At 43.3% G+C, this 25,102-nt stretch overlaps 1 protein-coding gene across 3 annotated transcripts in view; it reads right to left on the bottom strand.

Moving 5' to 3' along the window:
• Nucleotides 1-25,102, bottom strand: part of HR (HR lysine demethylase and nuclear receptor corepressor) — a 316,649-nt gene that overhangs the window by 78,466 nt on the left and 213,081 nt on the right. For all 3 annotated transcript variants that reach the window (XM_069213971.1, XM_069213973.1, XM_069213972.1), the window contains exons 13-14: nt 18,118-18,295; nt 3,867-3,942 (exon numbers count right to left, since the gene is read on the bottom strand). In XM_069213971.1, coding sequence (XP_069070072.1) covers nt 3,867-3,942; nt 18,118-18,295 — 254 coding nt within the window. The remainder of the gene's footprint in view (nt 1-3,866; nt 3,943-18,117; nt 18,296-25,102) is intronic.

The following is a 25,102-nucleotide window of genomic DNA, read 5'->3' as shown; positions in this document are numbered from 1 at the left end:
CTCCTGCCACATGCCCCATGCACTCCCATTCCAGAGAGCCTGGCAATGAAAACCACAGAACACCCAAAGCCAAAAAAATAACACAAAGTGTCCTAAGTGAGTAGTTCACAGACCAAAGGTGGGTAAAAGGGAAGATATTCAAAGCTCAAAGCTGGAACGGGTGGCTTTAGAGTCATGAGGCCAAGGGCCACAGCAGAAGAACAAAGTTGTTTACCTTTCAGAAGGGCAGTAGCCAGTGGAGTCTAACAAAGGAACAAGGTGCACCATGTTCAGACAGGCTCCATACTTGGATATGAACCAGAGGTAGGTAGTGAAGCACTGCGTCCGTTCCACTACACTGTCATGGCTCTCTCCTAACAGGCAGAGAACCAAGAACTCAGATTGACAGAGTGTTTCTCCAAAGACAAGAGCCTTTCATGTTGTCAGATCTGATATACACAAAGTGGATTAACAGTGTGACAAGGTGTTGGGATGAGAATGTCACTGCACGTTCTTCAGACATGTTCTTGTTACCTGGGTGCCTAACTGCATGTGTCTGGCATCCTGACTTTTGATTTTTGGCACTGGTGGTACAGTAATCCAGCTTAGATTTTTCGCTGGCATGGGTATGTCCCATACTTCTGACCTAAGCGGGCATCAAGTACATCCTCAGTTATGTTATTTACAATAGACTACTGTTCCTGTCATGGGTTTGGCAAGTAGAGCAGCATTAGCAGCAGACTGTGTTTTGAGAATCCCTAGAATGACCAAACATTTTTACTGGAATCACTGGAGTGGAAGCCTACTTGTGTAAAGTTCTGCTCATATGCACTTACTCAGTCTTTTGTTTTAACATTAAGAGTGCACATTATGCATGTTGCTGTATGTAGCCTGTGTGGTACATGCATGGTGACTGTGTGTGAGCAAGATAAGTGGAGGCCAGTGGAGTCCATTTTGGATACTCCTAGCCTGGCCTTGCACAAGATGTTACGGTGATGGCTATTTTCCCAGACAGCAGAAGTGTATTGCTCACATTGTTGAAGCCTAAGGTTGAAACCAAGGCACTAAAGTGAGGGAGGAGGGTCAAGATAGAGCTTGTTTAGATATCTGATGAGGTCTTTTGGTTAGCAAGGAGCTGCTGATTAATGTTCCTGAACACTGCGATTTGCTGGATGGTAGGGGTGAGGGCTGAGATTCCAGACTCTGTTGTCAAAGGTGAGGAAACCTTTACGTGAGATCTGCCCTTTTGTCTTTCTCTGATTACTCCTTCACTTGGGGTGATGGCAGCCAGGTGCAGAAACCTCACATCTTTGTGCTTGTGTTGTGGGTGGGCCATATTGGAGACTACTGTGCTATGAGAAGCATCAATCTACTCAAAGGCAGTGTCTGAAGAACTGCCTACAACAAGCACTTAAAAGGAGAACCATCATTAACTGGTTTTATACTCTCAGACAGTGAATACACACCTCCTGTTTGCCAGTTATGTATAAAAGTGGGACCCTTCTACCTCACTTACTTTTCCAGTTTGAAGTCTTTAGTGGCGAAAGAAGGGAGTGCTTCACAGTGCATTCACAGGACTGCTGTGCATCCAGAGCTGGTATCCGCTTGACAGCCAGTCCCGCAGAGGTGACAGAACATTGCCTGAGGTCTGGATCTATTGCTGGAAGAGCTGTATACCTAACCTAAAGGGTCTAGGAGCCTGTCTGCCTGTTGATGGAGGAAATGAGTCAATCTTGGAGGAGGCGAGGCTGCCCAGGAAGAAGTGAGGTGCAGCATGTCCCAGATGTTTGTGGTGTGCCAAGAAGAGAGCACCTTTGGAGAGCGGTCTGTTGGACCCGAGCATCATAGGGTCCTCAAACTCTCCATAATGGATCCTGAAACTAACCATAACAACACAACAACAATCACAGAGCCCCGGTTGTTGCTGTATTGCATGTTGAGATTGGCCTGTGTATGGCTACAACTGCTGAAGCTGATATCAGCGTGTCCATGGCTGCATCACCCAAAGTAGTGTTCAGGCTGTGCAGGGCTGCAGCAGTCAAATTCATTATCAGCCCATGGTGAACTGTACCTACCAAGAATCACCCGGCCTCATCGGTACTTCATCAAGAACCTGCCGGCCCTGGCTTAGGCCATCATTAAGACTCTGAGGTCCAATTCAATTACAGTCGGTCAGGTCGGGACCGCACTGCATCAAGACTGTTGTTTCCTGTTCCGGCCTGCCCAAGGATCCAAAGCGGGCAGAACTGCCAGCTAATGTGCCACCACTCAATCTGAGGGTGTGGTGTGCCCATGGCCCTGAGGAGGTGAGGCTGACCCATGAGGATGGATTCCACTTGAAGCTGGTAACAGACTAACTGAGGCAGAGAGTACATACTTTTAGGGGGTGATTCAATCTGCACATGAGCTATATTCATATTATTCCCATAAAGAGGAGGGTCGGGGCATTCAGAAATGGGGAGAGAGCCTAGGTATGGGGGACATTAAGAGAATTGATAAGGCTAAGCAACAGCCAAATAACACCCAGAGACACTAAACTGTTTCTGTAATAGAACTGTGTTGTACAGATAGCATACTGTTGTGTAATAACATACGTTCTTCTTTCTGCGAAAGATAACCACTGAGCTGGGCATATACTTATTGTTTGTTGATTGATTTTTGAGCTCTGTGGTCTAGCACTACCTCCATGAGAAGCCTGTGATTGCTCACCATCACTACCACTGGCAGATAGTGCAGAAAGGGTTGTCCTTGGTCCAGTTTTTAGAGCCACAGTAAGATGGACCACGGGAAATCAGAAACAAACAACCTCAGGCCCACAGGGTTGAGCCCCAGTAGTCCCTGCTTGCAACACACCCACACTGAACAGGTTCTGGCACAAGGCCATTTGGAAATAGGAGGTCTGCCACTGTGACACAGAGAGGTATACCCAGCAGAAAAACGGAAAGTGTGTTGCCAGTGCACACATCAGTGAAGAAGCCTTACAGAGAGTTCAGTCGTTATTCTTAGAGGCACATACACAATATCGTGACCTGCTGTATAGGCCAAAGCAGCACAGGATGATCTTCCTCATATTAAAAAAAACTCCATTGGTCCCTTTTCTCAACTGCATTGCTTTCAAAGCCTGCTGCTTTGTTTATGAAGAGCAATTCTCAATCAACCCACTGGGATGCAAGATCGAGATCAACATATCTTTTGTTTTCTGAAGCACATACAGGATTGTACCGTTTCAGTCTACACAGACTTCCTCTTTACCTCCTATCCCCTTCCCCTGCTCCCATTTTCTTTTGAATTATCCCTGTCACTTTTGATCTCACCCTGTACAGCATTCCCCTGCTCTGTAGCTTTGCCCGCTCTATGTAAGTGCCCCACACACATTTGAAGTTAGTGACTGTGAAAGCGAAGGTTTAAAACCACAAGTCCTTTGGGGAGCAATTAACAATGTAAACATGTATACCAAGGAGCAAGGCATAGAGAGGCAAAACAGTGGAAATATTCAAATTCAAAAAAGTGAAAAAGTTTGTATTTTCCCATGGAGGAGATTCTTGGAACTAGAGGATGGGATATTGGACACATGGAGAAGCTTGCATGGACAATTACAGTGTTTGTATTCACTACAATGATAGTGAACGCAAGGGAGAACCTTGGGCAAAAAGCAGGAAAGGAAAACAGTGCAGGAATTTAAACAGACCTGGGTCTCCACAGTGGACCACTACGACTGAGCTTACCAGGGCACTGCGCACAATCTCTATGGAACCTGTAGGCCATAGCTTAAAACTGAAGTGGCTTAACTCAATATTTCATGTCTCTTATATTGATAATGAGTACTGCTGATCTTGGTAACTGGACCACTGGTTATCTTCATCTTGTATGAAAGAGAGTTCACTTACCAGCTAGGACGCAGCTCTTCAATGTTCCGTTCCCCCTTCCGAGGGATTCCTCTGGTCTTCTCAAGCTGCAGTCTCTCTGTTAGAACAGGGATGGATTATTTACTTGTGTCTGTCTCCAAACCTATCTCAGTTTTTCACGGATCTGACCTCTTGCTGCCCTGTGCAGCAAGACATGCTTAGAAATACTTTCTAATTTGTTGGCTATTTTGTTTAAATGTAATTATAGCTCTGGAGTAATGGCATTTATTATATGTTCACATAGTTTGAATAGTCCCTCTTCTCTGTCTGGAAACACTGAACACACGAATGGCATAGCAACTTTAGAAATATAATTAAAACATTTTAAAAACAACATAGAATTCAAATCATGGAGAATATACATCCTTCAAAAATGTTTTTACTTCATCCGGAGTGGCCGTGCCCATTTAAAACTATAAAATACATACAATCTGGAGCTCTGAAGAGACACGTCAGTAACCTTTTGTTTTCCAGCGCTGGATCTTTCTCTGAATCACATGCGGCGAATAGGTTATAAAGCAATGATTACCCAGGGAGGTGGGAGAGGGAGGCTTCAGCACAAGAGAATCTTCAGTGCTGCCTGCCATACTGGGCCTTGCCTCTGCCTCCACCAGTGTCTAAGGTGTAGTGTTTCAGATTGGTGTGCTGTATTTGCAGGTCACAGCCATGTCGATTGCCTCTAAAGACCTGTGGGGATTTGCCTTTGCTGCCATGTCTGCAGCTTCCATGTATGTGTCTGTTTGCACCTCTTTACCAGACATTTCTGCATGAAATAGTCTACTTTTAATTTAAAGTTTGGTTTAAGGCTAGGTATTCCTTTCCATTACAAAAGTGATACAGTACCCTACCGGCCAGCCCATGGTCTGGCCATCCTATTAGGAGTCTGGTGGGCCATCAGCTTTCTGTTGGTGATGCCCCAGTTGGGTCTGTCAACGGAAAGCTTACTCTGACGGCTTAAAGAGTGCTGGGTGCCAGAGTGCCTTATTTAGGACAGACAGTCTGATGTCCTTTTTAGGTCATGCGTACAAGCAATCTGACGCGTTGCAATCTATCTCTGGGCATTTAACCACATCCACCGCACGCCCATCACTATCACTCTTTCATGAGCTTGCCTTTCAAAAATCCTTTGTTGTCACTGGTAAATGCTTTACGTTTGTCCTTCCTTGGGGCAGTTTTGTTACCACCATCAACCCTATTACATGAATAATTGCAAGTTTGCCGATAGGTTTGATTGTGAGCGAACTTCTTATTATTTTTGTGCCTCTCCTTTGCACTCATGGCGGCTGTAGCACTTTGAATAGGCTTGCTTATGTCAACAGTTTTACTTTTCATTTTCAATTTATGTGGCAAGAAAAGTACAGATAGGAATTTACAACTCTAATAGCTCTAATTTGAGCAAACGCGAGACCCACTGTATTGCAAATGCTTGTTTCTGTTTGTCACCACAAAAAAAACAAAAAAAAACTTTAGGAGTTTGTTTTTGAAAAACAAAAGGTTTAGGGACAGATGTACAAAAATGCTATTTTGCATTTCTTAAATAGTGACTTCATAGAAATCACTATCTAAGAAACGCAAAATGCAATGTACAAAAATTCCGATTCCCTAATAGTGATTCCTACAAAGTGGGAATCACTATTAGGAAATCACTATTAGGAAATCCCATTGCATTTGAGTCAATGAGACGGTTTTGCATTTCCCAAGTAGCGATTTCCTATCAGGAAATCACTATTTAGAAAATGCACAACCAAGGATGGCAATGGGCAAAAGGTCCCCCTTGGTGCACCTCACAAATAGTGGTGCACCTGTAGAGCACACATATGCCCAAGGGGCATATGTGTGCTCCATTGAAATTTAAAAAAAGCACTTTTTAAACTGCACCTGGTTACCATCGACTTCAAGTCAATGGTAATTGCATCTCCTAAATGCCCAATTTGCATTTAGGAACTGCTTGGTACATCGAAATATGAATGGCAAATCCCTAACTGGAATTTCCTATTCTGGGAATCCCAAATTGAGATTTCTACAGGGTAGAAATCACAATTTGCTATTCCTTAAAGGGCTTTGTACATAAGAAAAGCCCACTTTGTATTTCTTAACGGCCTGAAATAGCGATTTAGACCATTAAAAAATGCAAAATGGCTTCATACATCTAGCCCATAGTGCTCAGCCATGACTTTCTGTGCCTTCAGAGGAACTAAGGTACAGAGATCAATGCTCAGGGCGCGGTGCTTTCTAAATTTGTCAGGTGGTATGGTAGTCCATCAGGGTGGAGGATGCAATGTTCTCTGTCACCCTGACTAACGGACTACTGCCTGACAAACTCAAAATCAGGCCTTCTGTCATTCTGTTCCCTGTTTTTTTAGGGATTGTTCTTTGACTGATGCCCCAGATATAACAAACAACTCATTCAGTGTACTCAATTACATAAATCTACTAATGGAAAAGAGTACTCTTTGCATTCAAAGTATGTACCACCTCCGTAAACAACACTTTTTTGCTGATATTAAACTTTGTTGAAACTCTGGGAATTGACTTGAAGGTGAGTTCTCAGTTACAGTTTATCAACAAAGTTTTTCTTATATTTGGAATGTAATCAAGACAACAATGGAGAAAGAACATTAGAAGAATGCATACAAATCAAGAAAGAATCACATAAACATTGGAAATAATCAAAATGATCATTATCTTGACGTGAGAATTTAAGAAACAAATAAGGTGCTACATTTGAGTATGTTCACCAAAGAATCAGACAGGTACAATTTATTGCAATCCACAAGTATTAATTCCCCACACTTTAAAAATAAATTTACTACTTTCACAATGATTAATAACGAAACACATAACATCACATGAAGATGTCAGGTAAAGAAGGAACATTGAGATAAGTACATTTAAGGAAATAAGAAATTCCACAAAGTTCTGTTTAAAGCTAAATAAAGATTGTATGAACTAGAAAGACGAGTTGCTTACATTTTTTACGGATAAATATTTGAATATAATAAAACTAAACTATTGTGGATTGATACAAATGAACAATGTCCTTTCAAAAATGTGAGTTTCCTCAGCATTTTGTGCCTGTCGATGAGTGATGAATATATAAAATCTATGGTGACAACACTAAATTACATTCAAAGAAAAAATACAGAAAATAATCTTATCGTACTTCAAAGCAGCTCTAATCCATGTTTAAATTGTGTGCACTATCACACATTATTAAGTCAAACATTGTATATCCCCCACACAAGTTCATCCATTTAACTGAGTATTAAACTCGAAAATGCCTAACATACATTAAGGGCCTGAGTTAGAGTTTGGCAGAGGCAAATATTTCGTCACAAAAGTGACGCCGTATTATGATCCCATTATAGCCTCTGGGAATTTCAATATGGCGGATGGGATATCTGTCACTTTTGTGGCAGAGAAACCCCTCTACTAAACTCTGAATCAGCCCCTCAGTGTCCTAGTAAATATTGGCAAAGGTACGAGGCTCATAAGAGTGTGGCGGTCTGAACACAGAAGTATTTTGAGGACCAGCGCATTAAATCACTGATGGTGAGGAATTTAATCAATTATTCACATATCTTGAATCACATGAAATAATAACAGAGTAGATCAAGTAATCCCAGAAGGAATAAGAGGAAGAGATTGTGGTTAGTACTGTCTTGGATGAGGATTTGGTGGATGGACAAATTGAACACAGTTTACCTGATAGAATTAAATGAAATACTTGAGTTGTTCAGTTTTTGTTTTTATAAATTATGTTCACATTGTAACACTCTGATATTGTTAATAGTAAAATTAATACAATGAAAGTGGAAGAATGGTTAGAAACTGATCAATGAACATGAGAAACCGTGCATATTTTAATTGAGTGGTGAAAGGAGCACATAATGGTGACTGCCGCTATGGGAAGAAAGTTGGGCAAACAATATGCCACTTAGATATAGTTATATAGCATAATGATTTTGTATTGGTATAAGATAGCTATTTATACAGAACTACATGGAATATTACTTTGTTTAGTAAGTGCATAACTGTTGGCCCCAGAAGAAAGGTGTAGGTAAAACTGCATTGGGTGATTCACTATTACACTTAGGAAATTATTGTTGAAAACTAAATAGTAATGATAATCAAGGACACATCTAAGAATGTGAGAAAAGAAGTGGATTTTTATGAATGATTCATAATTTTATGGGAGACTGACTTCCATATCGACGCATTCTCTTCTTTGGGTAGGATGATAAAAGAATAGCACCAGAGGTGGATCAATTGCACATCACCTCAAATAGTGATATAGATGCCAGAAATCCCAATGAGAGTTTTTAGGCAATCTTTTCCTTAAAAAGTTGGTCAAGTGATTTGCACTGATAAATTTCGATATAATTAGCAAGGTAATGGCCACACGGAAAGTTGTGGTCAATAAGAAGTGCATGATATCGCAGTTACACATTGGCTCAAGAGATGCAAAGCTCAATTAATTCAAAATAACAATGATTTCCCATATTGGAACCAATTAACTTTTAGAATTGTGAAAATGTGACTGTACCTTTCAGAAAGGTCTTAATGTCAGTCTCTGAAAGGTTTTAGTTTCATCCTTCTCTTTTGGTACCTTGACTCTACTGAAATGTAACCTTTTATGGATGCAAACTAAAGTCCATGTGTGCTAGTTTTAATATGATGGGTAACTGTCAGATTGAACGCACGCATAACTGATGGAACATGTTTTGAGTACACCAAGAGTACATTTTTTACACTTTTTGCAGCAATCTCTCAAGTGGATTATGCTCTTGCGTGCTGCAGCACTTCATACAATCCTTTCAAATGTTTGGATGCCCTAATCAAACACTGAAGAATAGATGGTCTCACAGTCCCTGACCTGCAGTTGTGCATCAATTGGACCTAGGCTCTGTGGTCGGTGGCTTGGTTTCAGGATCTCACACTAGAAAGGCACCTCTTGACCATGAGGTAGAAGCCCCCATTTGGGCTGTATCCTAGGTAGAGCACAAATTGGGCTTGGCAGCACATAGCTAGGAGGATTGGCAAGAACAGACTGTTCTTTCCATGGTTCTGGCACCCACCTGGCCAATTGTTCACATCTGAGGGATCCAATTAAGCTGGCTGAATTACAAGTTCAAGCTTTTCCATAACGTATTACCAGATTGAGAATGTGTCTCTAAGAATGTGTTCCAAGTCGGGTTTCAATGTCCGAGCTCAGATTTTATGTAATATTATACAATCAGGAATTCCCAGCCCATTTTACTCTTCACAATCAGTATAATACACTGTACAGGATGTAGGACAAAACAATATTTTTGTTATGTGCTAAAATAAGGAGAAGGAACCTGCCCGCATCTCTTGTCAGATGCACTATTCCGAGGATCTTATCATAGAAATGAGTTAGGAACAGTTGGTCATTTGAATCGTACTTTAGCCACCTACATTTCCTGGACTTCTAGACTTGAAAGTATAGGTTATAAATAAATACAAAGCCATAATGCTGCCCAGAATGGACCTAACTTTGCTGACCACTAAATGTAAATGCAGTGGGCAGTCACTGGATAGATTCTTCATCTTGAGGAGTGAATTTCAGTGTGCTTTTTCATTAGGTATCCCACTGGCTGCTTGACACACAACAAATGAGGTAATGGTTGAAAACATTTAAGGTAAACCGATTATGCTGTTTTGATGATGTTGTATTTTGTTATTGTGGTTCCTGTATGTGCTTCACTGCTTTCTCAGTGGTGATGATGCCTATTGAAAAATCCAGTATGTATTTTTTAGAATGATGCACCCTTAGTTTTTTGACACGGAGGCGACATAAGCAGAAGGTCTATATATCAGATTTGTCTTGTGTCTCAGCATTCTTAACCTGTAATCAGCTGCTGAATTCAGCTCTGACAAGGAACACTGTACAAATATCTGCTTGACAGGGTACTTTATCAGGGACCAATGTTTTTGAGGTGGGCACAAAAAGATCTACTGCTGGTTGATCCCACCATTAAAACATATATTGTAGTTGAGGAGCATTCAGAATCCACTTATGGTAGCTTTTTCTGCCTTTTACAGATCGTTCTAAACTCCCAGCAGATACTGATGCAATAGTACTATATCCTGGTTGAATGCTGGTTCACCCAGGGCCTTGGCTTTCTCTCCGAGGGCTCTGCTTCTGCCTAGATCAGTGCTTCAATGAAAAATGGGCTGTCTATAAATAACAGTACACTACAAGTTTTATTTACATTAAAACATCGCCTGCCTCACGTCCATTAAAGCTAGGTGGGTTGCAACATTGTGTCATGCTAAACGGTGGGTCGTGATTCTAAAAGGTTTGGGAACAACTGACCTAGATTCCTAATGTGAAATGCCATGTTTCTGTTGTCTCTGTAGTGTTGCTGAGAGCCAAGAATGTGTTGGCCATCTCGAGGATCATATCTAGGCTTCAGAAGATCTGAACCGCAATGAAGGAGTGATATGCATTATATGAGCACAGAGAGAATGCAAAGATTATCTCAGTTCAACGACAACCCTGATGAAGTAAGACGTAAGTACAACATCTTTGGCCTGTAGTTTTTTTAAGATGTCCATGGTGGTCACGGTTCTGATAGGGATAAACATTTACCACTTTTCTCCTTAGCTGCCACCAGGGTCAAGCATTTGTGGAAAGCTCATGGTTCCAATCTCAGTTCAAAGTGTAAAACTCAGAGTTGATACTGTCCCTCTCTCACTCTAGACCTGAGGTATACTTGTTACACAGCATCTTGATTCAAAGAGCAGAATAATTACGTCCTTGAATCTGAATATCTTGAACTTTTGCTTTATGTGATCACTTTTAAGCGTTCAATGATTGAGAATGGGGCGCAAGCCTCTATGTTATTGTGCATGTTAGTGTGTGTTGTGCATACTCCTTGACTTGAATTTGTTTGTGGTTATGTATCTTTTCATTTGCACATTTCTGCAGAGATTGCTAGCTCAACCAACAAGATGTGTATTTGGAAGAAATGTGAAGGGTCTTTGCCAAAATTTGAGGGTGTGAGAATTGAATAATGCTGAACATCCATCTGTTGGCATACAAGACACAAAAGAATGGAGGAATTAATTTTTGAGAATCATTAGCACAATATGTATTGGGATATCTGCCCTCAGGAACTCGCCTTGCCTATACCTATCATTTTGCTATACAATCATGTTATAGCAATTGATCAGGTTATAGGAACTGATCAAGAGTGATGTCTCTTGTTATAGTACAAAACACACTGCCTTTGGATAATGTTTAACCTCTCTGTAGAGCATCAGAAGCAACAAAAATACATGTTTTGGTTGCACCCTCCATGCTTCTGGCTCTACACAGGTTGGTCTTCACTGCAGGCAGCAGTTTATCTACCTCTTTTATTAAGAAGTCTTGCCCTTCAAAGGACGTGACCGGGATTCATGCCTGTGCACTGGAGGTTTTAGTTATCTTTGTCTTTAGAGCACTGTCCTATCAGTCAAAAGCTGCTTTTGGTTTGATGGATCGTTTTTAACTCCTGCTGCCACCACTGAGTATGACATTGTGTTGACTCTTGCCAAAGATGAGTTGCGTCAAATGTTTTCCACAGCATCTCCAGCTTAGACACTATGGCTGGTGTAAAGAAAGGTTTGATTATGACTCATTGACATGGCCCAGAGCAGGTATATTATTGGTTGTTTTAGACTGCTCTTCCATGAGGTCATAATTCAAAGTAAGTGCTTGCTTCTTCAGCACTGTTATAGTTAATTTTCTTCTTCAGCCTCATTTCCTTAATTATGTTGTCAGGGCCTTGTAAGTCATTTAAGAGGTGTGCTTCTTCCTCTCTTGGAGATGTGAAATGTGCCTAGGTCTTAGAGATATTGTAGAAGAATGCAGAAATTGCCCTTTCACTGTGATGAGCAAATTAGGCCTTGCCACGTGGATCTTGCACAGAAAAACAGCACACCTAATAGTCGTGGCCTAGATATTGAGACAAGTAAGGGTTGATGAGGTGTTGTTTTCTAAGATATTAGTGATAGAGACATTGGTGACAGAAGTGTAAGGGGCCTTTAGGGGTACTGCCATAAAAGGTATTGTATGCAAAGTATGAATTTTAGGTTTTAGTGGTGGATGAAATAATACACCCGAAATTGCCTATTAATTGTCTTGTGACACGTGGTAGACTGACTCCTGCGCCATTTCTTTGTGATTTTCATGTAGCATTGCCTTGCTGAGATTGTTCATGATCTCCACAACTCCCTGCCCTCTCTCACCATCAAAAGATATGTCTGTGCGTGAAACAGCTAAATAAGTCTAAATAATATGACTGTGTAGCTCTGACATTCTGCAGACCTGAAGCTCCGCAAGCAAAGCTTCAAGGCTTTCCACGGGGCCTATAGTAACAATGAAGAAGAAAATGTTACCCTTCCATATATTTTTTACAGCGCTACGACGCCCTCTAGCTGTTTGCTTCACTTTAAAAAAGGACACAATAAAATGATCACCCAATGGCTACACTAAGTCTGAGGAAGAGGTACTAATGGCACACTACCCCATGCCTAGACTGAGAAGGGCATGCAGAATGCACTGTTGTTGTAAATAAAAAAAAACAATGCCATCTAAGTGGTGCTCAGTTTGAGCTGGTGTCTGGCAGTGCTCGCCACCGGCACGTATTTATGGCATTCCACCATGTGAAGGCACTGTGTATCTATTTGTCTAATTTTAAACAGAGACCTTCCACAGAGGGTTTAACAATTTCATATATATGAAAAAAAAATATTCGTGTGTCCAAACCATGGCAGGTCATTTTTACTGCTTTGAGTCACCTGGCACAGTCCAACCTGTCACATTTGTAGGGGTGCGATGGGTAGCAGGTGGAGGTGGCACTGGCATTGGCAGAACTGGCACAGACAATGGGTGATGCAGCTGAAACGGACTCCTGGGAAATATCTTTGGCCCTGTTGCCTATGATTTTTTAAACAAATTAGGCACTGAATCTAATAATAATTTAATGTATGCATTACTTTCACAGAACGTACTAACGTTTAAGAGAACACATTGCAGAGAACACCTCACACGTATTCAACACAGCCCACAGATGTGCTGTAGAACTATCATAGCTCTACACAAATAAATGCATCAGAACACATTAAATAGAATATCTCATATATATGTCCAATACAGCATAGGTGTGCCATACTTTAAAAGTTGTTGCGTTGTTTCAAGAACACAAGGCACCAAAACACCATACAGAAATCCAAAAATAGCATTAGTCTTTACTCACTCAGTAAAACATATCTTGCAGTCAAAACATCCATCCCAGCATGGATATTCTATTTAGTTGGCTTAAATGCCAGTTCCAACAGCACAAACCACTAAGAACACAGCCACATCAGAAAAACAAGAGAGTGCATTAGAGGGAACTTCATCTATACTTCCAACAGAGCTCAGGCATTCTACATAGCCAGCACTGCCACCCACAAACTAACCCTAACAGCTGAGCAATGTAGATACGGTAGAGAAAAAGAAATTGGAAGTAAATGGTAAATCGATCACACTCATTTCAGGTGAGACTTGGTAACATGCAAAAAGTGGCCCCTTTAAATCTTACAAGAAGACCAACAGTCTCTGATGTATTTTATATAAGCCTGCTTTAAAAACCTTGGGGTGTCATTTAGTGAAGCCACAACATCGGATTTATATTTATCCAGATAAGGCCCTAAAGTTTTAGGAAATGGTAGTCATGACAATCTTCTGCCTGATTTTTTTCCAGGCACAAAATACACATCACTACAATATTATTTGTTCAGTTTTAAACACCACCGAACCATACATGCAACTGGTGTAAACCCATCACCATGCAATAATATATTTATCAGTAGTTTGCTGTCAGTCTTCAGCCTAAACTTGTTGCCCTGAATACAGCATCCGAAGCGTTCAATGACCCATAAACACACGAGCAAATCACACTTGATCACAGCTTTCCCCACTCAACTACACCGAGTCCTAGATGGAAACACCCATTCATGACTTCCTAGTTCACTTTTTACCCATTTATAATTTTTTGGTATGTATGGCCCCCAAAATCATCTTCTCCTGCTTTCACCTGCTGTGCAGGGAAGAGGATTAATTCGGATGAAATATGTAACCTGGCATCTCCTCCCTGCTACTAATTTAAAAAAATGACATGATCTTCCACCAACTATTCTGTGCCTTCTCTTCCTTCCGTTACAGAAACTGTTCTCGCTGCTTTCCAGTGCCCTTTTGACAGGCTCTGTGCGAGTCCGGCCAGAACAGCCTGGTGTTCCCTTATGATGTAGCACCGGAGAGTAACAGCTTTTGTTAACAACTGATGCTACATCATAGCAGTGAGTTACCAGAATTTGAATCTGCCAATAATGCTAAAGGCTTCCAATGGGAGCCATAAATAACACATAGAATTATCGATGGGCTACAGTGAATTAGTGGGATGTTTTTTCACAGGGGGGTTCTGAGCGACATCAAATAGTCAACAAGAATGAACCATCCTTGTACTTCACCTTTTACCCACCTTTAATTTTATGTCATGCATGGCCCCAAAAATCATCTGCCCTTGCTTTCAAGTGCTCCACAGGGCCAAGGATTAATGGGGAAGCCATATATAACCTGACCTCCTCTCCCTGACCCTAATGTGAAAAATAAGTGCCCTACCTGCCATCCTTAACCAGCTCCCATCACCTTTCCCACTTTCCTTTCCCCTCCTATAGCTGGTCTTTCTGCTTTCAGTCAAAGCAGGCTAGCAACACTGCACTGACAGGTCTCAGGGAGGCCTGTCAGCCTGTCCTGGAAGGCCTTTATGACAAGTTTTGATATCAAATATTGCTACATCACAGCAGTGAGTTATCAGATTTAGAAAATGATATAAATGATAGAGCGATACATAACAATATTATAACTTCCTGACAGAAAATGACTTTAAGCAAGTGGGCTCCAATAATTTAATTTCTCACGAATTCCAAATCCTTGCTGTCCCTTTTCGTCCATACAACCTCCTGCTTTTTGTGCGCCAGTAATTTGAAGGGTTTCATGAAGTACCTAAACAATTCTGTGTACTATTCCTAGAGCCCTGCAAAAGATAATAATTTCTTTCAGGAGTCTGAAGCATTCCTCTAGCAGCAAATAACAACTCAGTAGGCGCTATCCGTTTAACAGAAATGAAATGGCCTTGTTAATCCACTTTAGATTGCAACTATGAGCTTTTTCCTGCATTAAATACTATGGGCCAGATATTAAAGTGTGTTTTCTTATGTGCTAGTTTTGTGAGTCCTAAAATGGGATTTTGAATGAATACCAATTCAGTCTCTGGAGGGGACTTATTATTGGTGTCCCTTCCAAATACTGCATCGGTATTCAGTCGATTCTTAAAAATCTTCACTGGTCGCAATTCTCAAAAAGCAGTCTTGATTTGTTTTTTGCTGTTAGGGTTCATCATCAATTGGGTCTGTATCTTTTTACCAACTTACAAGTTACAAGTGATAAATAAACTGTACTTTAAAAAAATGAAAGGGCTCATTTCCTCTTATCTATGAGTCACAAAATGGTGAAGAATCAAGGCTACATCACATCGAGGCTTAAAGTAGCTTTCTGATATTATCATAGACTCATCAAAGTTGCTAAACTGCTCTTTGCCTGCTAATGGAATGAATCAAGAAACTGTCCTGAATACTTCCTGACCCTCTGAATCTAGGCAATGAAACAAAATACATTCTACATGTACTTAGGCCCTCAATCCAAATGTTGCGGTCTCAAGACCTATTATGACCATGGCAGATAGGCATGGTCTGATGGCAGGCACCGCTAGGTTCCAGTCTGTCGACAGCCTGGCGGTCTCGGAGTTTGCAATCCACCAGGGCAGCACTGACCGGGGGATTACGAGTCCCTTTTCTGACAGCCTTTGCATGGTGGTCTCACCGCCATGCAAAGGCTGGCAAAAAGGGGGTGTCGGGGTCCCCATGGGGGCCCCTGCACTGCCCATGCACTTGGCATGGGCCCCCATTGACAGCCCCGTCACGCTTTTCACTGCCCGAATTACGGGCAGTGAAATGCGCGACGGGTGCTGTCTCACCCGACGCACCACAACATTGCCGCCAGCTCGATTACGAGCTGGCATCAATGTTGTGGTGAGCTTTCCTCTGGGTCAGCGAGCGGAAACGCTGTTTTTGCCTGCTGGCCCAGCAGAAAACTCCTAATAGGGTGGACAGCATACCGCCAGCACTGGCGGTATGCTGGCTGCAGTGGCGTTGGTGGTCTTTCAAAAAGACCGCCGAAGCTGTAATGAGGGCCACAAATTGGTGGAATTGCTTTTAAAAATGGTACTAATTGCCCTTTCCATCTTTTCCACAGTAATGGAGGCCCTCCTTAGGACTGTAAGAATTCTAGTGGCACATCAAAGTCAAGAGTAACTGACAAAACCACCATAATGTAAATCGCATTCATGTATGAAATGAAATATCAATTCCTAACATGTGCCTAATAGAAAAGCAACACTAATGTTAAAGATATTCACTATACTTGTGAGAAATAAAGAGTGTGCTTTGCAGTATAAATTCTAACTTAAAGAGAGCTCTTTTCGCAGGAGAGTATACCAAACGCACCATCCACTGGAAAAGGAACTTAGTTAAAATGACCAACCGAGACTGTGGACTAAACCTTCATGTGGGCTCAAGCTCGCTGACTCGATCTAAATAAGATCTAAAACCTCACAATAAGTTTTAAAGACATGACCGCTCTACTTTTGAAACACACACACTGTGTTGGGAATGATGCACAAACCACCAGGTCCCTGTGTGGGTCAGAGGAAGATTCCTGAATGGCTGAGAAAGGGATTTCTGTATTTTTCTGAGGTTTTGACAAAATGAAGAGGAGAGGCCTCTACCATGGAAACTGAGAAGGGGAACATAAAGGTGGAGCAGGGTGGCTCTCAAAATGGTAGTTTAGAATCATCAAAATCAGCCCCTAAAGATGGCCGACACCATGAAGCTCCTCGGTCCCGTAGATGAAGTGGTATGGGATGTCTTCAATCTTCCTTAACCAATGTTGTCACCTTTGTCCCAATGAAAGCAGCTTGATGAGAGCAAAAGCATTTATGTAAATTACGGCAGCACACAAATTAGATACATATAATCAGACAGACATCCCATGCAGGAATGCTTCCAGCGATTTTCCTCACTGTCCCTTAGATTTATCAGACTGACCCCTAAGCTTTAATTACTAGCCAGTGGCTGGAGCCAACATGCATTTTAAGGGTAATTTAGGAAGGAAGGGGAAAGTAAGGGACAGGAAGTAATGAGCATATGACAATCTGTTTAGGGTTTTGATTTATGATGTCAAAGAACTTATTGACTGGAGCAGAACCTGAGGTCCAAGAAGTGGGCCTGATCTCAAGACAGCAGCCAGTCTCAGAAAATAAAAACTATGCAGGCAGTATTATCTTGAAGATTAGAGTATGGTTTCGTAAAGCAAATCTTGTTTAAGAGTAAATAAAATTTGAGTTGAAACCATGAACTCCTCCACACGAAGTCCAGTGAAAAAATATCTGACATTGTTTCTGGGAGAATGGGGAAAGGACATATGGCCATTCACTTACTGCTAAGTGGAAAGTGGCTTCAATGATGTGGATGGGCTCTAGTTTTTTTTTTTTAGACTGCGGTTATCACAGTACCAATGATTCCAAGCTGAAAACAGGATATATACAAAGCATGTGAATCTATAAAAGATCAGTCCTGGAGAAGTTGTATATAGTTATACATTCCGTCTTTAAAAACACATCCCTATAATGTTTGTCAGTAAGAAAATTGTCCATGCCAATTTTTTACAGTATCCCTGCTTTGGCTTCAAATATAGCCTTGTATGCATCATGGCGGCTTGTCACAGCCCCTGCAAGCACTCTATTTTCCTTAATCTATATTCCTTCCCATAAAACTACGTAAGCGCTCTCAAGTGACCTTTATTTGGAAGCTCTGGCCATTAATTCACCCCTTGATTTCAGTACCTAATTTTACCGCCTGTAATATCCATATAGTCCATGCACTTCAATGAAAAATTCAGACTGGAAAAACATTTCTAAGTAGGCTAGAGCACTCTCATTACAACTTTGACATGCTTAGAACTAGTGTCTGATCTCACATCAGGTATCTCATGCTTCCTTTATAAAAACAAACATTTTCAAGTTTAAGAAATGAAATAAGATGGACACGGGTAAGAGTTGGTTACCTGCACTGGCAATGAAACCTTCCCAGAATTCCTTGCTGTCTACTGAATCTGGCGGCGGCGGGGTCCTAGAGGCAGGGGACGTGTCTGGCAGCAGTGGCCTGAGCTCCCCGCTCAGGTGTTCAAGTCCCCAAAGGATCCTCTTCATGTTCTTATTCAGGCCCGAGATAAGAACCGGCTGCTGTAAGGGTACACAATGGTAAAGGCATGTTTTAAAGGCTGTTGTGCTCTACGCCATATGCAGCAGGTGGGGGTTCTATTATTCCATGTCCAACTTCCACCGCACAATCCCAGCCACTGAAATGCCATGTGCTAAAAATACATCAGAGTTGGAACATTCGAAGGAGTGGAATTTTTGGTCTTAAGCTGCTTTTTTCTAATTGTGAATTACTGTTACCCAGAGGTGAACTGCAAAGTAGGACACCTGGAGAATTCAGAAAAGGCTGGTGTCACTCAAAGGCTAGAAGAGCTTAGGGTAATATCTGACGTGTGACTGACTCAGCTCCAGTCCTACATGGCTTTCCAGAGTTAGCCGCCTGTGACAGAGCTGTTAAATTTTAAGAATACTTACAGGTTACTAGTTAGTGTCACTGATGACATCATAGAGAGTGATAAAAGCAAAAAAAAAAGATGATCGACGGAATGCTGAACAATGCAAACATTCACCCCCAGTCACAGATCTGGGTTAAATCCATCATTTTATTTGCTTGCCATTTAATTTCTGTTTGAACCCAACCATTTGCAAATCAGTCTTGACCTTGCTCCTCATAGGAACAGTCCAGCCTGACCTGTCAGGCCATATCCTCCCTGGACCAAATACAAGCATCTTGGGACCGGTTTCGGGATATCACCCCTCCTTAGCCAGGTTAGCTTGAATCCGGTGACACAGCGAGCAAGGGACCCACATCTAGGCATACCCTTCTCACTTAGGGCGGCAAATGCAGAAAGGACAGATGATGGACAGAATGCTGAAGAAATCAAACATTCACCTCCAGTCACAAATCTGGGTTAAATCCATCATTTTATTTTTCTGCTTGCCATGCCATTCCATTTTGCAATATGCAAATTAGTCTTGACCCTGAGCCCCATGGAAACAGTACAGCCACACGACCAGGCTAGGTCCTCCCTGGACCGCAAACAAACATCCTGGGACCGGTTTTGGGGTATCACCCCTCATCAGCCAGGCTAGCTTCAATCCAGTAGTATAGCGATCGTGGGACCTATGTCTGGGCATACCCTTCCCTCTTAGGGCGTCAAATGCAGTTGGTCCCAGGATGCTTGTTTCTGCTCCAGGAAGGACCTGGCTTCGAGCTGGACTGTTCCCATTGGGAGCAGGGTCAAAACTGATTTGCATATGGCTGGGTTCAACCTGGGGTGGCATGGTGGGCAAAAAAAGGATGGATTTAGGACTGGATCTCTGGCTCGGGGTGAGTGTTTGACATTGTTCAACATTCAACATTATCTGTTCACTTTACTATTTAGATTGCACACAACACAACAGAGTAGAAAACCAGCAGTTTGTGGGCTTCACTAGTAAAGCCAATAGGTCTTGGCTATAAAAGAGCTATTGGCTTTGGCAATGTGTTTTTGCTATGTTCTACACCAGTGTCATCGACTGGATTTGTTGGAGTAAAGTGTTTGAGTGAAGTAGGGGAGTACAGTTTCATAGAGTTGAGCACAGGGGAGTAGAGTTCAGTGGTTCAGTGGCAGACTGTTGTAGAGTGCATCGTCGTAGAGTATCGGAGAGTGGAGTGTCATAGAGTTGAATGTTGTAGAGTGGAGTGCCATAGAGTGGAGTGAAGTGGAATAAGATGGAGTGGATTGAGGTAGTAGGGTGGATTGAATTGGGGTAGAGTGGGTTGGATTGAGTGAATTAGATTGAGTGGGGTGGGGAGGATTGGAGTAGGCAGACTGGATGGGGTGGATTTGGTTGGAGGGGGTGGATTGAAGTAAGGTGGATTGGGCTGGGTCGGATTAGTTTGGTTTGGGGTGGGTGGATTGGATTGGAGTGATAGGACTGTGGTGGGGTGGACTGGATTAGATTAGGGTGGTTTGGAGTGGGGTGAACTACAGTGAAGTGGGGTGGACTAGACTTGCCTGGAGGGGGGTGAATTGGACTGGAGTGGGGTGGATTGGATTGGGGTGAACTGGAGTGGGGTGGACAGGATTCGAGTGGGGTGGACTGGAGTGGGGTGGGGGGATGGACTGGATTGGAGTGTACTGAAATGGGGTAGATTGGATTGGGGTGGGGTGGACTGGGGTGGGCTGGAATGGAGTGGTGTGGTAGGGTGGATTGGATTGTGGTGGGGTGGTGTAGGGTGGATTACATTGAGGTGGGGTAGATTGGAGTGTAATGGATTGAGTGGGGTGGGTTGGAGTGGATTGGACTGGAGTGGGATGGAGTGGGGTGGAATGACGTGGGTGGGGTGGATTGGCATGGAGTAGATTGGACTACAGTGGGGTGAATTGGACTGGAGTGAGGTGAATTGGATTGAGTGGGCTGGACTGGTCTACTGAGGTGGATTGGATTGGCGTGAGGTGGGGTGGATTAGACTGGGGTGGGGTGAACTGGACTGGGGTGGGATGGACTGGTGTGGAGTGGATTGGAGTGGAGGGTTGGATTTGGCTGGATTGGGGTGGATTGGATTGGTGTGGAGTGGATTGGAGTAGGGGGACTGGAGCTAGGGGGAATGGAGTGGGGCGGATTGTTTTGGATTCGGGTAGGACAGATTGAGTCGGGCAGATTGTTTTGGATTCTAGTGGTGCAGATTGCTTTGGACTGGAGTATAGTAAATTAGAATGTGCTGGATTGGGGTAGATTGGTGGGATGGACTAGATTGTAGTGTGATGGATTGGACTGGGGTGTGGTGGATTGGATTGGAGTGTGGTGGATTGTTCTGGATTGGAGTGGGCCAGATTGGAATGGGGCAGATTGTTTTGGATTGGAGCAGGCAGACTTTTGGATTGATGTGGGGCAGATTGGAGTGGGTCAGATTGTTTTGGATTGAAGTGTGGCAGTCTGGAGTGGGGCAGATTGTTTTGGACTGGAGTGGGGCAGGTTTTTGATTGGATAGGAGCAGATTGTTTTGGATTGGAGTGAGGAAGATTGGAGAGGGGCCCACTGTTTTGGATTGGTGTGGAGCAGATTGGAATGGGGTGGACTGTGTTGATTTGGAGTGGGGCAGATTGGAGTGGGTTATATTGTTTTGGATTGTAGTGGGGCAGGTTGGAGGGAGCAGATTGTTATGAATTGGAGTAGGGCAGGTTGTTTTGGATTTGAGTGGGGCAGATTGTAGTGGGGCAGATTGGATTGGAGTGGGGGCAGACTGTAGTGGCACAGATTAGAGTGGGAAAGATTGTTTTGGACTGGAGTGGGGCAGATTGGAGAGGGGCATATTGTTTTGGACTGGAGTGTGGCAGATTGTTTTGGATTGGAGTGGGGCGGACTGTTTTGGATTGGAGCAGGCAGACATTTGGACTGGGGTGTGGCAGAATGGAGTGGAACAGATTGTTTTTGATTTGAGTATAGCAGATTTTTTTTTATTAGAGTGGGGCAAACTGGAGTTGGGTGGATTGTTTTGGATTGGAATGAGGAAGATTGGAGTGGGGCTGATTGTCTTGGATTGGAGTAGGGTAAATTGTTTTGCATTGAACTGGGGTGGATTGGAGTGGGGCGGATTGGATTTGGGCAGATTGTTTTGGATTGGAGTGGGGTAGATTGTTTTGGACTGGAGTGGAGCAGATTGAAGTGGGGCAGATTGTTTTGGATTAGAGTGGGGCAGATTGTTCTGGATTGGAGTGGGACAGACTGGACTGGGGCAGATTGGAGTGGGCAGATTGTTTTGGACTGGAGTGGGATAGATTGTTTTGGATTGGAGTGGGCAGATTGGAGTGGTGCTGATTGTTTTGGATTGGAGAGGAGCAGATTGGAGTAGGCAGATTGTTTTGGATTAGAGTGAGATAGACTGATATGGATTGGAGTGGGGCAAAGTGGAGTGGGCATATTGTTTTGGATTGGAGTGGGGCAGATTGTTTTGGACTGGAGCGGGCAGACTTTTGGATTGATGTGGGGCAGATTGGAGTGGGGATGATTGTTTTGAATTGGAGTGTGGCAGACTGGAGTGGGGCAGATTGTTTTGGATTAGAGAGGTGCAGATTGTTTTGGATTGGAGTGGGGCAGTCTGGAGTGGGGTGCATTGTTATAATTTGAGTGGGGCAAACTAGAGTGGGGCAGATTGTTTTGGATTGGAGTGGGGAAGATTGTTTTGGACTGGAGGGGCACAAATTGGATGGGCAAATTGTTTTAGATTGGAGTGGGGCTGATTGGAGTAGGATAGATTGTTTTGGATTGGAGTGGCACTGATTGGACTGGGACAGATTGTTTTCGATTGGGGTGTATTGTTTTGGATTGGAGTGGGGAGGATTGTTTTGGATTGGACTGTGGCAGATTGTTTTGGATTGGATTGAGGCAGATTATTGTGGATTGGAGTGAGTATATTGTTTTGGATTGGAGTGGGACAGATCGGTGTGGGGCAGGTTGGAATGGGGCAGATTGTTGTGGGTTGGAGTGGGGTGGATTGGGGAGGAAGTGAGGGGGATTGGGTTGGGGTGAGGTGGATGGGATTGGAGAGGGGTACATTGGTTTGGGGAGGGCTGGATTGGTGGTGGGTGGATTAGATTGGCGTGGGGTGGATTGTGGTGATTTGGAGTGGGATGAATTGGGATGGAGTGGCTGGATTGGAATGAGGTGGATTGGATGGAGTGGGTGCATTCTTTTGGATTGGAGTGGGTCGGATTGTTTTGGATTGGAGTGGGGCAGTTTTTTTTGTATTGGATAGAAGCAGATTGTTTTGGACTGAAGTGAGAAAGATTGGAGTGAGGCCCACTGTTTTGGATTGGAGTGGAGCAGATTGGATTAGGGTGGATCGTGTTGAATTGGAGTGGGGCAGATTGGAGTGTGATATATTGTTTTGGACTGGAGTGGGGCAGGTTGGAGGGAGCAGATTGTTATGAATGGGAGTAGGGCGGGTTGTTTTGGATTGGAGTGGGGCAGATTTATTTTGGATTGGAGTGGGGCAGTTCTTTTGGATTGGATAGAAGCAGATTGTTTTAGACTGAAGTGAGAAAGATTGGAGTGGGGCCCACTGTTTTGGATTGGAGTGGAGCAGATTGGATTAGGGTGGATCGTGTTGAATTGGAGTGGGGCAGATTGGAGTGTGATATATTGTTTTGGATTGGAGTGGGGCAGGTTGGAGGGAACAGATTGTTATGAATGGGAGTAGAGCGGGTTGTTTTGGATTGGAGTGGGGCAGATGGTAGTGGGGAAGATTGTTTTGGACTGCAGTGTGGCAGTTTGTTTTGGATTGGAGTGGGGAAGATTGGAGAGGGGCATATTGTTTTGGACTGGAGTGGGGCAGATTGTTTTGGATTGGAGTGGAGCAGATTGTTTTGGATTGGAGTGGGGCAAACTATTTTTGATTGGAGCACGCAGACTTTTGGACTGGGGTGTGCAGAGTGGAGTTGGGCAGATTGTTTTCGATTGGAGTGGCGCAGATTTTTTTGGATGGGAGTGGGGCCGACTGGAGTGGGATGGATTGCTTTGGGTTGGAGTGGGGCAGATTGTTTTGGATTGGAGTGGGCAGACTTGAGTGGGGCAGATTGTTTTGGATTGGAGTGGGGCAGATTGTTTGGATTGGAGTGGACAGACTGAAGTGGGGCAGATTGGAGTGGGGAAGAATGTTTTAACTAGAGTGGGGCAGTTTGTTTTGGATAGGAGTGGGGCAGATTGGAGAGGGGTATATTGTTTTGGATGGGAGTGGGGCAGATTGTTTTGGATTAGAGTGGAGCACATTGTTTTGGATTGGAGCACACAGACTTTTGGACTGGGGTGTGGCAGAGTGGAGTGGGGCACATTGTTCTGGACTGGAGTGGCACAGATTGTTTTGGATGGGAGTGGGGCAGACTGGAGTGGGGTGGATTGTTTTGGATTGGAGTTGGGCAGATTGTTTTGGATTGGAGTGGGGCAGATTGTTTTGGATTGAAGTGGAGCTGATTGTTTTGGATTTGAGTGGGGCGAATAGCAGTGGGGCAGATTGGAGTGGGGTGGGTTGAGAGGATTGGAGTGTGGTGGTTTGAAGTGGATTGGATTGGGGTGAAGGGTTTGGATTGCAGTGGGGTGGGCTGGATTGTTCTGGGTGGATTGGATTTAGTAGGGTGGATTTGTGTGGGGTGAGGTGGGGTGGACTGGCATGGATTGGAGTGTGGTGGATTGGAGTTTACTGCACAATTATGTGTTAAAGAATTGTTTCAGAAAAAAAACAATATCGCTTTGCAATATTTAGAATAAGACAGACCTCATTTTTTGAGAACAGCACCCACGAGCAAAACCTGAGGGTGGAGTGAGAAAAGGAGACTTGGCAAAATAAAGAAAGTTAACTATAGAAAATAAATCTTTGCAATTTTGTTTGCCCTGCTGCACATACTTTTGTCAGTCACACACCTTAAATAGTACCTCAATCACAAAGGGAGCAGTGGACGGGTGCTGATTAAGTTGATTCAATCAATGCTTGGTCCCTGCTCCACAGAGAGGAATAGAAATTATGCTTAGCCTGCAGTGACAAATTACCTGTAAAGAAGAGTGCCAGGCAAGCCAAGAAATGGTAAATAACAGGCGGGCTCCAAGCCCTTATTGATAACAACAGTGTCTCGAAAGCGAGACGTATGTGCTAGCTCATGCTCTTGAAAGGCTAAACCCTAAAAAGGGCGAGACAATGACCAAATTCACCATTTTGCATTGGACCATCCTCTGTATCAAGCTCTGCTATGCCCTGGCCATGAAAGAACACGTAATCAGTATTCCTGCTTATTTCACAAGGGCCATGGCTGCTTCTGCAGCTCTTTCTAGAGGCATACCGGTTTCCTACATTGCCGGCACTTATGTAGTCATCATTGCATAAAAGCACTACTGTGTCACATCTCAGGCCTCCAT

Source organism: Pleurodeles waltl, chromosome 11 (genome assembly GCF_031143425.1).
Source record: "Pleurodeles waltl isolate 20211129_DDA chromosome 11, aPleWal1.hap1.20221129, whole genome shotgun sequence".
NCBI classification, from domain to species: domain Eukaryota; kingdom Metazoa; phylum Chordata; class Amphibia; order Caudata; family Salamandridae; genus Pleurodeles; species Pleurodeles waltl.
Note: the sequence above shows the minus strand (reverse complement) of the source record. Positions and strands in the feature narration are given on the sequence as shown.